The following is a 17004-nucleotide window of genomic DNA, read 5'->3' as shown; positions in this document are numbered from 1 at the left end:
AATAAATGATAAAAGTTAAGAAATATTCTACCCAATTACCCTTTCTATGCAAATAAAAATATTATTTACAAAAATATTAAATAAAATATATCGTATCTTGAATAAAAATGTTTAATGTGATTTGTCTTATCATGTATAAAATCGTAAGTAATTGTAATATAAATTTCAGTACATTACTTTCAGTAAATTTAAATTTAATTTAAATTTAGGGACAAGTTTTATGAATTCGCCAAATGCCACCGCAACGACAAGCTCGTGCCCACCTTTGATCCCATGCTCTAATTGCAGCTGTCCTTGTCATATTTTGAACTTGTGCTTTTCCAACACACCTGGAATTTTAATTTACAACAACTTTATTCGTCATTTTTTTGTCATTATTTCGTCAATGCACTTATATCTAATACCTTGTACATTGTTTCACGAGAAGTGGTTGCTTCCCAAGATACAAATGCCTAATACCATCTACAATCTGTCCACTATGCATACAACCTTCAACTGGATTGAGTTCAGGTACAAATAGCAATTGTTCAGGTTCTATGCCATATTCTAACTATGATTAAAATAAAATTGATGATAATTACAAATTATTTATTGAATTGATGAGAGAATATTCTGCTCTATTTACCTGCAAAGGGAAACTTTGATAAAATAGTACAGGTGTAGCTATAGCTGTTATGCTATTGCCCTGATGTAATTGTGGTATCATAATCTGATTAGGTAGCAAGCAGCAATCATCTGGAAGACAGTCATTGTCATAGCACATACTTTATTACATTTATCATTTTATTGTCCCCTTTAAAAAGATTACTATGAAGTATTTTCTTATGCCTCCTTGACTATCCTACTATCATTATGTACTATTGTATGTATATAATATAGCGCAGAAATTATAACTAGTAGTAAAATGAATGATTTAGATATTTTGTTAAACTACGGAATATCTAATTATATTTCGGATAAAACAATTTAATTTTTGGAATCGTCCTTGGAATCAGCTTGTAAAACAAGGATTGGTTTTTCGTTATTCAAACACACACACCACTTTTTGGCTGACTCTTGATCGGGCTCGATTTCTAAATATACTTCATTTTTTTCCCTTTTCGGACTTTTTACATCCGCGATAAAATACGTTACTTCTTGCTGTTTATTTGTTGGAGTATCAGTTGGTTTTTGCTTTTCCCTCTTATCTTCGTTAACATCTTTTCTAGCCAGCGAAAAATCACTTGGAAAAAATTGGTTCCCTTCCGTTCCTTGAGAATTACTTGTTCTGTTTTGTTCAGCTTTCTCAGCTTCTCTTATGAGGTCGATAAAAAATAATTCTCTTGGAGAAAGAGATCCTTTCGGACTCTTTGTGTCCAATTCATCTTGCGGCGTAACTGCTACCAATTTTAAGTAATCTTTCATTGATTCTCTTTGGTTTTTTAAAGTATCATTTCCTGACTTGAGTATATCTTCATCTTTATTAACATTTTTCTCCATATTTATAGTTCCAATACGTCCGACCTCATTACCTGAATTACGACGATGAATCACAAGAGGAGGAAGATCTTTATGCTTTTTAACTTTGTTATGCCAAGATTTATCCGAAATATCTATATTTGATTTATCACAGGCAATTTTATCTTTATCAGAAATTGAATCGTTCGGAGCTCCATCTTGTTTTGTATCTTTCAGTTTTACATTTTGCAAATGATCGAGTTTCGTATTAATCAAAGTCCCCGATTTCAAAGAATCATTTGTACCATAGGATTGCAGTTTAACATCGTCATCATGATGTTTAATTTCAAAACATTTCCAAATTAAAAGCAAGCATAACATAATGAAAAGCCAAATTAAAAATGCGATAATCCAATTTAAAATGACCCATCCATTGGGCCAATTTTTAGCCTTGCCTGAATGATAAGCACTGATTAAAAGAGGAGACAATATGATCCAATAAAGTACAAATATACAGCATGTTATTATACAAAATATAGCTAATCTATGCGGTCTCGAATATGGGCAACAACTTCTCGATTCATTTCTGTTTAACAATAGCTTGTGTTTTTTTAAAGCTACCGAATTTGTATGTTTTGCCGCAAGTTTCTCACTCATTTTAAAGTATACAAAAAGAAAATCGAAAAATTATAACACTATCACACTATATATTTCTTATATTTTTGCATTTCATGTATACTCATTAGCATGCATTTACCGCTACTGAATGAAAAAATCTGTAATTCCTTTCAAACGCATGAGGAAGTGGTGTCTTATCTTACTTCCTCCTAACCAACATATTACGATAAAGTTTCAACGGCTAGTTATAAATGTTATACACAAATTATCAATCATTTTACTACATGTTATTCATATAAATAAGTATAGATATTATACCATTTATACTATTTATAATACTACATAAGAATGATGAACGAGCTTACCAATTAAACCATCGTCTACCTGCTGAGTCTGGCCATCTCCGTTCGGCTGAACCAATTTTGATAATAAACGGAATAACAAGGCCAATACATCAAGATTATCGGCACTACGAAGAAATATTGGAAGACACGAAGGACGTAATAAACCCCATATACGTATAATTACGAGCAGTTCTCTCAATGTATTTAAGGCCTTGTGGTCTTTCAGGAGTTCATACTGGGTCGATATTACGAAAAAAAAAAAAAAAAAAAAAAAATGAGTACGATTATGCTAGTTTAGACAAAGGAATAATTATATTTTTCAAAATTTATTTATAATACTCACACCGCCAGATTTCATTTGTAATCGCTGCTCCGGAAGACGAGCTAAAAGATTCAGAGCTAGATCCGCAACCCACTGAATTAATTGCTGCAACGACTGAAGTGTACTTGGTTCTACGGTAAATTCTTTGGGATCGAGGTGTAAAAGTACCTAGCAATAACATATTAATTATCTACTACAAATATTACATGCAATTACGTATTAATTATCCACTAGGATATAAATGTAGGAAAAATATGTTTTATTTTTACCTTATCTACATCAGTGATAGCATCATTAATTACTGCTGCTAAACTCTCTGCTGGTCCCTTATCATGAGAAATTAAATCTGATGGACGTAATAACGACTTAAATGCTGTTGCTACTGAATGTATCATAAGCAACGACGATAAATCTGCCGCCTTACTTTGTCCTGATACTAGCATCCTGAAAATATATTTTTAGCGGTGATCCTGCGCGAAAACTACACGAAGCAGATCCACAGACTTTCGTAAGAACAATTTTTAAATATAAAAGTAATACGAAACCTGTACAATGATATTTTGATGCAAAGAAATTGGATATAATGATACGGTTGTATTGATTGTAATTGTCTATTAAAAGAAACATCTAATCTTTCACACAATGGTTCGATCATTGAAGACCTCAAACAGAATAGTATATCCAACCAATCTAATCCTGTTACTAAACAATATTCTAATAACGTACAAGCATAACTTAATGTCAATGATGGTCCTGTAAAAAGAATTAGTAATATGGTATACTATATTTTTTAAGGACACTGTTTCTTATATAAATTTATTGTAAACTGAATTACCTCCATCAGGTAGCAATTTATATGCATACAAATTTCCACGTGTATCACATGCTAAAAGTACACAACCTAGCCAAGATAGATCTATATTCGTTATTGAAATCGAATTTTTAAAGTACTTATTACTTGGCTCTTCAGACCGCCATGCCATATTCAGAGAAGAATAAGCTACTTCTTTTAAGCAATCACGACTTAAACAATGTATTGAAGAATCTGCTAAAGCTACTACAACGTAACTTGGGGGAGGTAATGTGGTGACTATAGATAATTTTGTAGTCGTTATCGCTGTTATTGGTGACTGACAACGATATTGCGATTGATGCTGCCATACCTATAAATTTGTGTCAAAAATATACGATTAAACAGAAATCAGACAAATTTTATGTACATAATCCTTCCAATTTGAACACATACCACTACAGTTTTAAATGGTTCTAATGTTTTGGGCTGAAACAACTTATGAACAGGTTGCGATTTTTCCCTTAATTCCCATACTTCAACTATACCACCACTATCGCTATTAACAGCAATAACTAAAGAATCTGCATCTTCTCGAACTACAAACTTTAAATGCGTTACACTTGTATCTAAGAAAAAGAAAATTTTTGTATTTTAAAATCTGACAATGCATGATCAGTTATAAGTATTAATTATAAATTTTTCCACTTTACATGTATTGTCCTTTGGTGCACCATCCTGTAGGAAAAAACTAGGCAGTGCTTGTGATGTAATGGTACACTTATCATCATTTTTACGTACTAGTACTCTATAACACCTGATTGGCAAACAAATATTTCCACTACTTATGGCTACCAGAATATGGCCATCTAAAAGTTTACAATATTTTATATTGATCTATTAGTTGTTATTGAAGTATCTTAATGTTAATTAAGACATGATTATATATGTACTTTTCCCATAGCATAAATCAACTGCTGTTATTCTGTGCCTTGTGCTGCCTAAACTTTCAGTAGAGGAACAAATAGGATTCTGAAAGTCTTTTGTGATCATAACAGCACCAACCATGCCAGTGGTTGAAACTACCAATGCACCTTCTGCTGCTCTACCACCAAACTGTCTTACAGAAGGAACAAAGGGTAAATGATTAAATTTCTCACTATAATGAATACTATCTTTTTTCTCTGTCACAAGTCCTGTCTGAAATAATACATTTCCTCTATAAAATAATGATACCAATAAATCTTTAAAGTAACTTCTTAACATTATAAATACCTTTTTCCCATTATGAAACCAAGCTGCACCTAATATATGTTCACCAACAAAACAGGTGGAACCAATTAATACCCAATCATTAAGAACATGATCTTTAAACATCCATAATTGGACATGTCCAATAGAATCGCAAACAACTAATTTATCACCTGGTAAATCCCACTCCAATGCAGTAATAATATTTTTATTTGATAATACCCTAATGTTATATAATAATATTGGTTAATTTTGTAAAATTTTTTGGACAGGTAATAAATTAATTAAAAATGTTTCATACTTGTGAGTATGCCAAGGCATATTTAAGTCGCAAACATAAACATGAGATCCCCATGTCTTTCCACTGTTATCATCTAATTCTGTAGTTGTAGTAAATGCAGCTATGTTACGACTAGATAATGAGCATAAAGATTGTCCCTCATAGAGGCTAAAAATTTGATTACTGCATAAACATTAAAGAATTATGTTTTAAAAAGTATATTCTCGGAGTCAAACTTAATTATAATATATGCATAAGATTCATAAAAATAAGTATACCAATTATATCAAACTATTAATAGATATACATATTATGGTAAATGAAATATATGTTATCTTTTAATACTTTGTTTGTAATATATTAGTATGGATAACAAATGCTCAAAATATATTATATCAGTGAAAAGTTACTTTCAATAAAATATTTAATATCTATGAAAATTTTAAAAAATTATAATAATCACATACCTTTCTTGATTTAGAAACGGTTTTGGTGTGACTTTTCTATTTACAGTATACAGTAAATCCATTGTTGTGAGGTTATGTTATATTACAATTTAACAAACACTATGAAAATGAGTGTGTGCACTCCAAATTTACTTGTGTACTATACCAAGACCCATGCATTGCGATGCATGAAAATTTGAGGTGTATTAATTTCAACTTTTATTAAATCACGCACAAAATTTTACTTAAAAACAAAACTACATACACATCACTGTCGTCAGCATTGCGTCATGTGCTCGACTACGTGTTTGTGCTCTGACTGATCTGAATATGCATTCTTCGTTCTGACTTAGGTCATTCAAAATTATGCCTTTTTCTATTACCTTTAGTTTACTGATTTACGGCCAAATTTTAAAGCAAGAGATTATAAAACCTAAATAATACGATATCGTTCGTTAATATTAATTGATTTATGCAAGTGTTAATGCATTTTAACCTCACTCCGTTTGTTTTGATTTGCTTCTATCCCTCGAAACTGGCTGTATTAATAAATCATATTTGCATCGTTCTTTCCTTATTTATTTCGATTTCCTCTACCTACTTATGCCGTAATAAAAATTCAAAGTGTTGCTTAAATTTGTTATCGACTTATGTCCTTAGTTATTCATTTTTTCATGGCGTGGATTAGAATGTAGACAGATTGGTGTTGTTTCAGAATATTATTAAATTTTGAGATTCAAATGCATGATCTAAAAATTATAGCAAGATTAAAACAATGTTGTTGAAATGGATCATAGACTATTAGAAATCTTGTTTGTCTATATTTTTCTCTTTTGTTTACCCTACATGTTATATTTACTTTTTAAAATATATGTACATCTCAAAATGATATATTTATCATTAGTTCATTAAATAGTTATCAGTTCTTATTTCTTATAAATAAAACCTAGTAATATATATCAACATAATTATCCTCCCTCTAGCCTATATTATCTTTTCATACATAAAAGTGCTACCACAGTAGATTTTTGTATGCATATTTGTGTTATATATGTGTTATAATTTATGGAATCTGTATATGTGAATTTCAATGCATACCAGATATTAAGGCGTACAATTTAATGATTTGATTATATAGAAAATGGATGGTGATCGAGCAAAGGACAACACTTCTAAACCAAGTGAAAATGTTAAGAATAAGTCCACAGAACCATTAGGGCTAAGTACAAAAATTGCTCTTGAAACATTACAACGCGATATTAGGAGAGTATTACAAGAATATGAGGAAGAATATAGGAGAAATAAGTAATTTTATTACTTATTTGCTATTTATGTTGAAGAACGAATTCCATATTTTATACTTTGTATACTGTATATATTATGTGCAGAAAATATAAAGCTTGGCTAAAGGACACTTTACATCATCGTAGTCAGTACACAACTCTTTGTTGGACTTCAGCAATTGCACTTTTGATCAATGCCATTATCCTTGTTATTGCATTCTTCACAACCAACGATACATGGTATGAATTAACTTAATTTTTATTTATGTATCAAACATAATGTCCTATTGTACATTTAGTTAATGCTTGCTGTTGAAAGTAGCTTGTAACTATATTTTGTATCGAATGTTGAATACTGCTTCCTTTGATATATAAAGAAATATAATGCATACAATTTTTTATTGTTATAGGCATCCTACACTGCCTTATGAAGGACTGACTGTTTGTTGTTTGGTAGTATTAAATTTTATTTTAGTCATATCCGATAATAAATTACGACATGAAGAAATTCCTTATAGAGTACGAGTTCTTCTTGACCAATTGGAAGGTACTTATTCAAATATTATTACTTTATTATATTTTAAATTTTTCTGCAATATTATTTTCCATATTTCAGTGGCAAAGAATAATTCTCAATGGAATCCCGAAAATTATCCACATTTATGCAGTCCATTGTCCCCCTGTCTAACTTTGCAGTGGACTTATCGCGATGGTCGTATAGTTAATTTGCCTTGGGCATTGTTAGTTGCTGGTGATATAATTGTTATAAAACCTGGACAACAATCACCTGGATACTGTATTCCTTATGATGTAAGTTTGACATTTTAGAGCTTAATACAGTTTATCATATAAAATAAAGGATAATAATGAGAAATCATTTCAGGATGCTGATGCACCGATGTTACACGCAAGAGAAATATATAGTCCGCAGGTCCACAGCGCAAATGAAATTTTTTCAACGCCACAAGCTCGAACGCCATTGAAAAATAAAATCTATAAACTTCAAGAGACACCCTATTTGATGAATCTTAGAATGGCTCTTGACCAAGCTCTTGATAGGCCGGTTACATATCACAATCGCAAACGGCATCTTTTAATGATTTGTTGCATCGAACAACTGGCGTATCCAGTTCTTCTGATCATCGTATTACTTGTCAATTTGTTTCGATACTTATACGCGACAGAATATTTCGGTGTCGGTTACTGGAACGAAATGTTCTTGCTACAACCGATTGCTATTAGTATCCCTTTGCTTCCGTTAGTATTTCCAACTTGCTGGATCTTTTTAAATTGTTTCGGAATGGCTCGTTTCAAAGCTCTGTTTAAGCTTTATCAATCTTCGAAGAAACTTCAGGTTAATACATTTTTAACATAAAAGAAACTTTCCGTCGACTATTGACCAAATTATTTGTACAATATTTTCTAAAATACATTGGTTTTAGTTTGTGGATCCTTTCGAAGACGCAGATATTTCTGGGCCTAGCAACCAGGAAGTAGTGTACAATTGGTTGGAATTAAAAGAATACTTTTTCAATATTTTAGTTGGTAAAGAACATATGATGTCGAGATCTGCCAGTATTCTACACGTCTTAGGATCAGTCACGGTACTTTAAATACACGACGATTTAATTTTTAAATAATGTGAAAGAATGAATGAAAGCAAACCAATTTCCAGGCACTGTGTTGCGTAGATAAAAAAGGGATTCTTTCGTGGCCTAATCCAACTGCAGAGAAAGTATTTTTTTTAAGAAATGCTAATACTTTATCCCCGTCTTCAAGGTAAATATACTTCTTAAGAACATACGAATTCTTAAGATCATAAATGTGACATGTAGATTATTTTACAGTACTGGTAGTGTAGATAGAACCTCAGAACCTCAATGTCAGACACAAGCTGAAGACTCTAAACAAGATTCAAACAAGACATCATATATAACACATGGTAATAAATAAATGCGGAAAGTATGTCTTATAAAATATCTATTAAAAAATGAACAAATTTTCAGATTTGTCTCACTCAGCAGCCGAAGTTTTGGACCTGACTCACGATCACGCTTTGCCGTTTCGTCTACAGTTTGACGACCATTCCTGGAGACAACACTTGAACTCATTAAAACCCCTAGGTTTAGCCATCCTCCTCAATACATGTAATATGGACACCCAAGAGCATTACATGCAGTTTTGTTGCCATGTCACGTGTGAAGCTCTGTATAATGAGGATCTTGTACCGGTTACAAACAGACGGTACGTATCCATGTCGCTAGAATCACGTTTTCGTTTATGTCTTTTATCGCATTGTATTTCTTCCCCTTGTTTGTGTGCAATAGTCAAATTAATTCTTCCAAATGTCAAGCTAATTACATCCAGTTTTATCATACGCATAATTCCAAGAACAGCCCAATGCAAATGGTAACATGTCCAATTACTAGTAACGTTGATCATACACATTTGTCAGCTACCAGGATCACAGTATAGAAGATAAGAGTGAAAATCAAGCAAAAGATACAATGCAAAGTTCGAGACAAGTGTATTTAGTCGACGAATCAGGGAGCCTTGGACATATGTGGTCAGTCCAACCATAGTTATTTTACGTATCCTCTGTATTTGTAGTTAATCCGTTTATATGGGTGAATGTATCTCCGAGCATACATATATTCATAGGAATGCTAGTCATGGAGCAAACTCACATTTTTGTTCTATTTCCCTTTTCATTCGTCGATGTAAATTTCCATTTATTTAAATTTACGTATATGATTCGTATAGGTGTTTATGTGAATTAGCGAAGCAGATAGGTTTCCAAGACCAGGCACAAAATATATTCCAATTGGAGCAACAATTGTCTACATTTAGACACGTCGTAAGCATTGATCGAATCCTTCTGTTTGCATATCTTTAAATGGGAAAATTACAATTCTTCCTGTTGTAGCAACCAGAAATGGTTCGACGAGATATAAAGTTCGCACGATCTTTAAGTATCGCAACAAAATTGAAGTTCCCGTTTCCACATATGGTCGCCGTGGTAGTTAGAGAAAGGAGTGGCGGTGGTTTGCAACTGCTTACACAGGGTACAGCGGACATAATTTTGGACTCCTGTATCGAATTTTGGGATGGTCATGATCTGTGTCCACTTTCAGCATCGGATAGGTACATGGAAATATTAGCCTTTAAGACATATAGTGCTTTTTTTATTTTTTTGATATATTTATCGAACATGTACATTTCAGAAAAAAGGTGCAAGATTTTTATCAAAGAACGAGCTTAACGTCATATTGCACTGCATTTGCGTACAGACCACTAACACGTGGTATTTGCGATAGAATGACTAAGATATATTTAGAACTTCCCGCGGATAGCAAACATTTATATGCACCTCACAGAAGTCCTACTCCACTACCTTGGGACTTTCGAAACGTTCTCGATCCCAGAGTAAAAGGAATACTTGGACAATTTCATTCAACTGGTAATTATGATTACTGTATATATTTCTCATTAATCTATTTAATTAATCTATTTTTATGCGAATTTTTATAGATTCTTTGCTATGTAGTGAAAATAAAGATGATAACGTTAGCGACATTGATAGTTGCTTTGAAATTCAATGCAATCAAGTCTTTATTGGGATGGTGACTATGCAGTACCAAGCCCAAATCGATATGGTAAGATATTTCAGTAAATTGATGCACATAAGATAAAGTAACAAAAGAAATTACATAAAATATTTAACAGGTACAATTAATCGAGCAACTCGACAGGGCGTGCATTCGCTTCGTTCACTTCAGCAAAGAAAACGAACTAAGATCACGCGTGTTCTCGGAGAAAATGGGACTGGAAAGCGGATGGAATTGCCACATATCGTTGCTCAGTGAAAGAGCTAGGTACCGTACCTCATTATTCTATCAAATACCATTGTCTCTATAAACTACTTTGCTTTGCTTTCTTTTGCTTTTGGATTAATCTAAAAAGTTTGGGGCATGTCCTCACGTTGGAAAGTATAAATATGTTCTCTATTTTTACGTGTAAAGTCTGTGTACAAAAACATGTTCGACACAAAGTATTACACTAATTGTATGTTTTTCGTCTTACATTTCTTCTTCTTTGTCGATTAATCTGAATATATATATATAATATATATACATATATATTATATAATATATATACATATATAGATATATGTCGTCTCTTAATGTTTTCTCTCTTCTCTAATCTTGTTGTTAAGTCTAAAATAAATCGTGACAACTGATATAATAAATTTGTTTAACTAGCTATTCGTTATAATTGTGGATGTGAATGTAAAATATGCATGTACGTTACAGGAGACAGCAATGGCTGGAGAGATATCCGCACATGCCCCCATCGTATATGTTTGTCTATACCTCTTTCTTTCATTACTGTTACTAATTTGCATGTTTATTCGTTACGCCCTTTATTAATAATTTTTCTTTCTTATCAGTTTTTACATAGAGTTAAACGTTCTTCGAATGCAGTTATATGATTTTCTTATCCCGTTTGATTTCAAGTCTTGTCAAATACTCTAGCCGACTTTCACGTTTAAGTACTGTCTCTTATCGATATTTTCCATGTATTCTATTTATGTTAATGATTAGAGTATTAAGTTAAATTGATTGTATTTGCGCTGGTAGTTACTGGTCAACTACATTCCATAGTTTTTAATGGCTTCTTATTAGCGGATACAACATTTTAACTACATCGATTCTTATACACTTTCTACAGTTATTCTAATGCACATGTGTTAATATCTCGTAATTTACATGACATACATGATATACACAAATAAATGTATGTAACTAACACGCCAATATTAGGTCCGAGAGTCCAGTGGGTTGGTGGGTGAGCCAGGCAGCAGCCATGTCCTCACCCACTCCCTCGGCCCAATCTCATCAACATAATTACTCCTGCATGGATGAGGCCAGCCACTTGCTTAATCGTGTCTCTCCTCGGTATGTTACATATTTACCCTCTTATCACACATAATACACTAAAGAAATAATACATTCATCGTTATATCTTATTATATACACGTATCAATTTTCGATTAAAAAATGTGCTTTCGCTTCACGAATACGATAGTCGATTAAAATATCGCTGAATACTTGAACATTAAAAGCATGCATTCAAACATTTCTGCTGCATAAATATGCTGCATCGATGTGTTTGTGTTCTAAGAATTTTATCCTGCATGAACGATACACGAGAAAATCACTTTTACATAGTATGATCTATTTTACATTGTAGCACTAATCTGGATAATAGTCGTGCGATGAGTATGTCCGCACCGAGCGCTATAAACACCGATTTCTCCACGGTAAAATTCGACGATGAGACCACGGAATGGAACGATACAGGAACATCTCAAGTCAAAAGCGCTATGAGCCATAGGTTCGTCTCTATGCAAACTTGAAACGTTTCTTTGAGATTACCAGTCTTTATGATTATTTCGAGTTATAATATTATAGCTATGATATTATTCTGATTTTGCATGGCAGTCTAAGTCACCTAGTACGAAGGATTACGAGAACGGAATCGTCACACTTTTCGTAATTATTTTTCGTTCTCTCCCACACTTTTTGTATAGTCTAGACTCTTTTTGATATATATCTCTCACGTTTGGTACTTTCATTACCATTGTACTCAAACTTTGATTTTACATACTCGTAGATGATCAAGTCTTCTGTTAATGATTTGAATTTATAACAAAAATAAATATATAAAATATTTAGCAAGTAATCGATTCTCAATAGGGAACAGGATACAGTGCGAAGCGAAGACAGTGTACTCGTACAAAGCGTAGATTTAGGTTCCGGTCAAGAAGCATGGCGATCTTTGAGTTGTCTTACAGACAGCACGGAGCAGAGCGCTCCCGTAAATTTTGATTTATCAAACAGGGTAAGTTTCTGTGATAAAATCTTACCCTGGATGTATTTTTATACTTTACATATTTTTCAGGCAAAACTACCTCGAGGCATCGATAAAATTAGACCGCATATAGAATTAATAGATAATGTTCCCCTTTTGGTATCTCTGTTTACTGATTGCAACACTACTGTTACAAGGGAGATGTTGCACATTATGCAGGATTACGGAGAAGTTGTTTGCGTACTTGGCTCTTCAGCCAATGCAGAGAACATGCCCATCTTTATGCAAGCGGATGCAGGGTAAATATTATTATTACTTTAATAATTAACGAATGATTTTCTACAAAATTATTAGATATATTACACGCATATAATGTCATTCACAAACTATATCATCTTTAGCTACGCAACGACCAGGAACTTGATAACTCGTACTATAAACAGTGTCTTTCTCGATTTGAGCAGATATCACTGGTCGATAGCATACACGAACCCTTTTCGAAGATGGCTTTACGTATTGATACGACAATTGATTCGTAGTGTGATAGTCTGTTTTGAATTTAGTTTGCCAGAATTCTCTCTTTCGTGGTCTTCTAACTATAGGAATACCAAAATCTTGATAAGATTCCTTCGCTACTGTGTTATAATCCACTGATATTGGATGCTGAGCTTTTCCTTGGTACGGTTTATAAGAAATTGTTTTCACGTATCCAGGATCTACGTAAGATTGCTTGAAAGTAGACGTCATGTCGTGAGAACCACTGATAGATAAACATGATATTGGAACGAAAGCTCTGCGCAATTTTCCAGTTGCAGCTTGGTACGAAAGTTTATTCACCGTGTCGAAGTCGAACTTTCCAGTTTTACTAGGCACTATCTTTTCGTGTAGCCCGTAATGAAATTTTGGTTTAGAAATACAATCGTATTTCATATATGACAAACCATATGTGGTCTCTGACTCAATTTTCAAGGTTGGTTTCTTGTAAGATTTACAGTATACCATAGGACGCACTTTACGTGATTGCAGATATACAAAATTCTCATCCTGACATATAGAATTATCTGGTTGCTTTAAAATCGTCGATGTACGTCGAGAAACGTCGGCAATAAACGTCATGTTTATAAAAATTGAATTTTGTTTAAAATAAGGTGGTATAAAATTTAATCGACACGAATAAATGTAGCAAATATTATTCATACATTCGTACATTCAACTGTTTCATGCAATGTTCAAGCATAAAATAATGATGGAAAATATCTGTGTTTTTAGAGTGGCAGTGGAACCACTTTATCCACAAGTTTGTCAAAGAATTCCAGCATTGACACCAACTAAAGAAGACCAAGGTCCATCTCCAGTCGATTTGAGTAGAGCACTGAATTCCATTGCCTGTTCGTTAAGCGTTAAACGAGAAGATCCAATTGCGATATTCCATTTAATTATGGAGGTAAATGATGGGTTCCTCAAAATATCTAATTATTAACTCTATTACTTCTTTTGAATCATTTTCTATCCAAAAGTGTTTTCTGATAGTTGAAATAAGACGGAAATTAGAATATAAAAATTTAAAGATCGTAGTACGATTAATTAAATATTTGCAATCCAGGATTATTTCAGTTACATTTTCAGTTCTAATCCAGTTCTTATTATTGTCATCATAATTACTGGATATTATCTATTGCATATTTAGGCTCGACATTATATGACGTGCCTTTGGAATTGCGTGCAATTCTGGCTCTGTTGTACAGTTACTCTCTCCTTCACTCAAGCTCTGTCTGGTTTCTTATTGCTACCACCTCTATTTTCGGTCGATCAAGTCTTATGGTTGTGTTGCTTAATCATTCCAATGTTATCTATATCCATGATCGCTACGCCTATGGATCCTACCATAATGCAACGTGCAACTGGGAAAAATCAGTGCACTGTAAATGGCGAGGTAAGAAATGCGTCGCTAGTTTTACATTTCTCTACTAAATTCGAAGTGTTTCGAAATACCTTATGTATACTATATAAATTTTTTAATATCTAATAGATAGGTAAATTCTTGACTTCTCAGGTTGCATTGTTCGTTCTGTGGTGTTACGGCAGCAAATTTTTACCAACAATCATAACGATAGTACTATCGCAATGTATTTCGTTCTTGACTTTGTGTCCTATTTACACAGCAGACTCCAAGTGCCTGTATGTGTATCCCGATGCGCAAGGAAAAGTTTCATGGGGTGGTTGGGGGGATAAACCAAATATTATTTTAGTGATACAACATTTCGCCTTGTCCCTGTTAGTTTTACATTTAGGTAAATTTTATTATTTTCAAATATTTCGAAACGATCTACCGAGTTAAATTCTATTTGAACATTGAATATTTCTTTTTGTACAGTAACAATATCCGTAGGCTTTGTACATAGGGAATATTCCATTTGGAAGAAACAGCCATTCAACAATTATGTATGGTTCTTCAGTGCATTTATAGCGTGAGTATAAGATTTACGATTACTAAGTATACGCAAAACTTCATCTTCCATAAAAAAATATCCTATTCGAATTACGTTTTTGTAGATTATGCGCACAAGCAGTATTCTCAGGAACTGTGTTCTGCAAATTTTGGAAAGACGAAGGACAGAATATCGAAGATTTTCCTCTACATCTTCCTCTCTTTTTTTTAGTTTCATTGCCATTAATTTTTGCAATTAACGAATTAATCAAGTGGCAAGAGATCAAGTAAGTATAGAAATGTCTAAGCATTAGGAAAAGCATTTAATAAGTTTCTAACGTTGAAAATGTTTAGGGTAAACGTGAGATATCAAAAGAGGGCACGACTTGAATTTGGTACAAAACTTGGAATGAATTCACCGTTTTAAAGAATTTTTATTTTAAATATGTCAGGGAAGAGATACGATGGTAATAGTAGCTAAGTTATGAAACATGTATTTCCTGAAAATCGAGATCTTTATCTTATTAGAAATCTATTCTGAAAAATGCACTAAAAATTCTATCCAAAACTGAAAATCATAAAAATAACGTTACGATTTAGAGTATAAATTTGTTCGAATAGCTGTATACTGTTTGACACTTGAAAAGTATTTGAAATCGTCTATTTAAAATTAACCAATGTTACTGGCGATCTTGCAGCCTTGCGAGATAATCGAAATTAGTATTCTAAACAGTGTAGTTTTGAAATGTGTATAATTGTTTTCGTAATTCGATAACTTGATATCAAAGTATTTATATTTTTGTATAATACGAAACGATAACGGTATTTTATATTTTAGAAGTTAACGTGTTGCAAGATAACTATTTCAGATTTATGCGATATGATATACTTAATTTTCGAATTATAAATATTGTACACTATACACAGAAGAGTACTGTGCAATATCTTATCTTAATTCGAATTTAATTTGACGCAATTTAACTTGTTGGAATGCATTCTTTTGCGAAGACAAAATCCATGTTTATGGATAAAAATTATTGATAATTTCATATATGTTGGAAAATTCGACCTATAATTCGGCGTGATATGTAGAAACAAAAATCAAAATAATTCATTTAATTTTACGAATTCAGTACTTAAATAACAATAAACATAATGAAAGCATACTACATTAAATAATGAAATACCGCTGCTATTTAGATTTAATAGTCATAGTACGTATTATTTCTAGCAAATATGTATAGATTTAGGATTGTTGTGTTCCTATAGAAAATAATTTATTTTTTAGCGATAGAGGAATACTGCTTTCAATCGAATTTTTTTGCATGCCTGGTTTACATGATTACGGTTATATTATTTTCAAACATTCTTTTGTGCGAATATTTTAAAGAAATGACTTTGCAAAGTATCATAGGTTACAATTAAATAGTAGGAAAAACGAGAAATTAATATTTCAAACCGATGACTGTTATAGCACCCGAGAAATATTGAAATATTTCGATATACCTTACGATACATTTAAGATGCTAATACCTTATATTTCTTTTATTCTAAAAGATATTCTGTTTTCGTAATTATATTGAAGTGAATTTTATATCAGTTTATTTCTTATCTGTATATTATACATTGTTACGAATCTATACATAATTAAAATAAAAACGTGTACAGTTCATTTAAAATTCGAGCTTCGTTAGATCAATAGACAATTTCAATTGTAAAAAGGATGTCTAAAGAATATAGTTTATGTATATTACTAGAAACTTTTATATTTTTGATTTTTATAAAAGCGATCGAAGTATTTGGTTAAATATAATGACTGTGAAATAATAATTATTAAAAGTAACAGAAACTTTTTCCTTAAATTTAATATATTCCTGTCGTTAATTCCAACATTTTCCAATTTAATGTTTATGATATTTTGGATAAATAAA

General features: G+C 32.3%; 4 protein-coding genes across 14 annotated transcripts; 1 reads left to right on the top strand and 3 right to left on the bottom strand.

Annotated features, from left to right (window-relative positions):
- Window positions 1-97: 97 nt before the first annotated feature.
- On the bottom strand, window positions 98-5658 carry LOC126923064 (mediator of RNA polymerase II transcription subunit 16). 3 transcript variants are annotated; one of them, XM_050736083.1, is made up of 14 exons: window positions 5510-5658; window positions 5064-5225; window positions 4787-4985; window positions 4465-4711; window positions 4225-4380; window positions 3968-4140; window positions 3557-3884; window positions 3267-3474; window positions 2991-3165; window positions 2743-2889; window positions 2421-2634; window positions 626-735; window positions 405-550; window positions 98-329 (listed from the first exon to the last, which is right to left on the bottom strand). In XM_050736083.1, the coding sequence occupies exons 1-14, from the start codon at window positions 5569-5571 to the stop codon at window positions 206-208; spliced, it is 2451 nt and encodes an 816-aa protein (XP_050592040.1). In that variant the 5' UTR covers window positions 5572-5658; the 3' UTR covers window positions 98-205. The 3 variants fall into 3 exon arrangements, 2 of the variants coding, with proteins under 2 accessions (XP_050592040.1, XP_050592041.1); XM_050736084.1 differs by having other exon boundaries at window positions 5064-5210; window positions 5510-5657; XR_007713047.1 differs by lacking the exon at window positions 98-329 and having other exon boundaries at window positions 511-550; window positions 626-793.
- Window positions 793-2390, bottom strand: LOC126923075 (uncharacterized). Its single transcript, XM_050736105.1, has one exon. The coding sequence runs from the start codon at window positions 2092-2094 to the stop codon at window positions 967-969; it is 1128 nt and encodes a 375-aa protein (XP_050592062.1). The 5' UTR covers window positions 2095-2390; the 3' UTR covers window positions 793-966.
- Window positions 5659-5748: 90 nt separating the features above from the next.
- On the top strand, window positions 5749-16940 carry LOC126923060 (transmembrane protein 94). 9 transcript variants are annotated; one of them, XM_050736075.1, is made up of 27 exons: window positions 5749-5841; window positions 6627-6793; window positions 6877-7011; window positions 7182-7318; window positions 7388-7581; window positions 7655-8125; window positions 8214-8375; window positions 8447-8550; window positions 8619-8713; window positions 8778-9015; window positions 9227-9337; window positions 9535-9628; window positions 9698-9915; window positions 9996-10231; window positions 10303-10427; window positions 10498-10646; window positions 11085-11126; window positions 11595-11729; window positions 12025-12168; window positions 12531-12675; window positions 12736-12944; window positions 13915-14089; window positions 14333-14578; window positions 14699-14936; window positions 15020-15113; window positions 15199-15360; window positions 15428-16940. In XM_050736075.1, the coding sequence occupies exons 2-27, from the start codon at window positions 6630-6632 to the stop codon at window positions 15498-15500; spliced, it is 4296 nt and encodes a 1431-aa protein (XP_050592032.1). In that variant the 5' UTR covers window positions 5749-5841; window positions 6627-6629; the 3' UTR covers window positions 15501-16940. The 9 variants fall into 9 exon arrangements, 8 of the variants coding, with proteins under 8 accessions (XP_050592032.1, XP_050592029.1, XP_050592034.1 ...); XM_050736072.1 differs by having other exon boundaries at window positions 11085-11132; XM_050736074.1 differs by having other exon boundaries at window positions 5817-5938; window positions 11085-11132.
- Window positions 12792-13920, bottom strand: LOC126923078 (uncharacterized). The gene has a single exon (XM_050736111.1). The coding sequence runs from the start codon at window positions 13852-13854 to the stop codon at window positions 13021-13023; it is 834 nt and encodes a 277-aa protein (XP_050592068.1). The 5' UTR covers window positions 13855-13920; the 3' UTR covers window positions 12792-13020.
- Window positions 16941-17004: the final 64 nt, after the last annotated feature.

The sequence above is a fragment of the Bombus affinis genome, chromosome 13 (assembly GCF_024516045.1).
Source record: "Bombus affinis isolate iyBomAffi1 chromosome 13, iyBomAffi1.2, whole genome shotgun sequence".
NCBI classification, from domain to species: domain Eukaryota; kingdom Metazoa; phylum Arthropoda; class Insecta; order Hymenoptera; family Apidae; genus Bombus; species Bombus affinis.
This window is presented reverse-complemented; position numbering and strand designations above follow the sequence as displayed.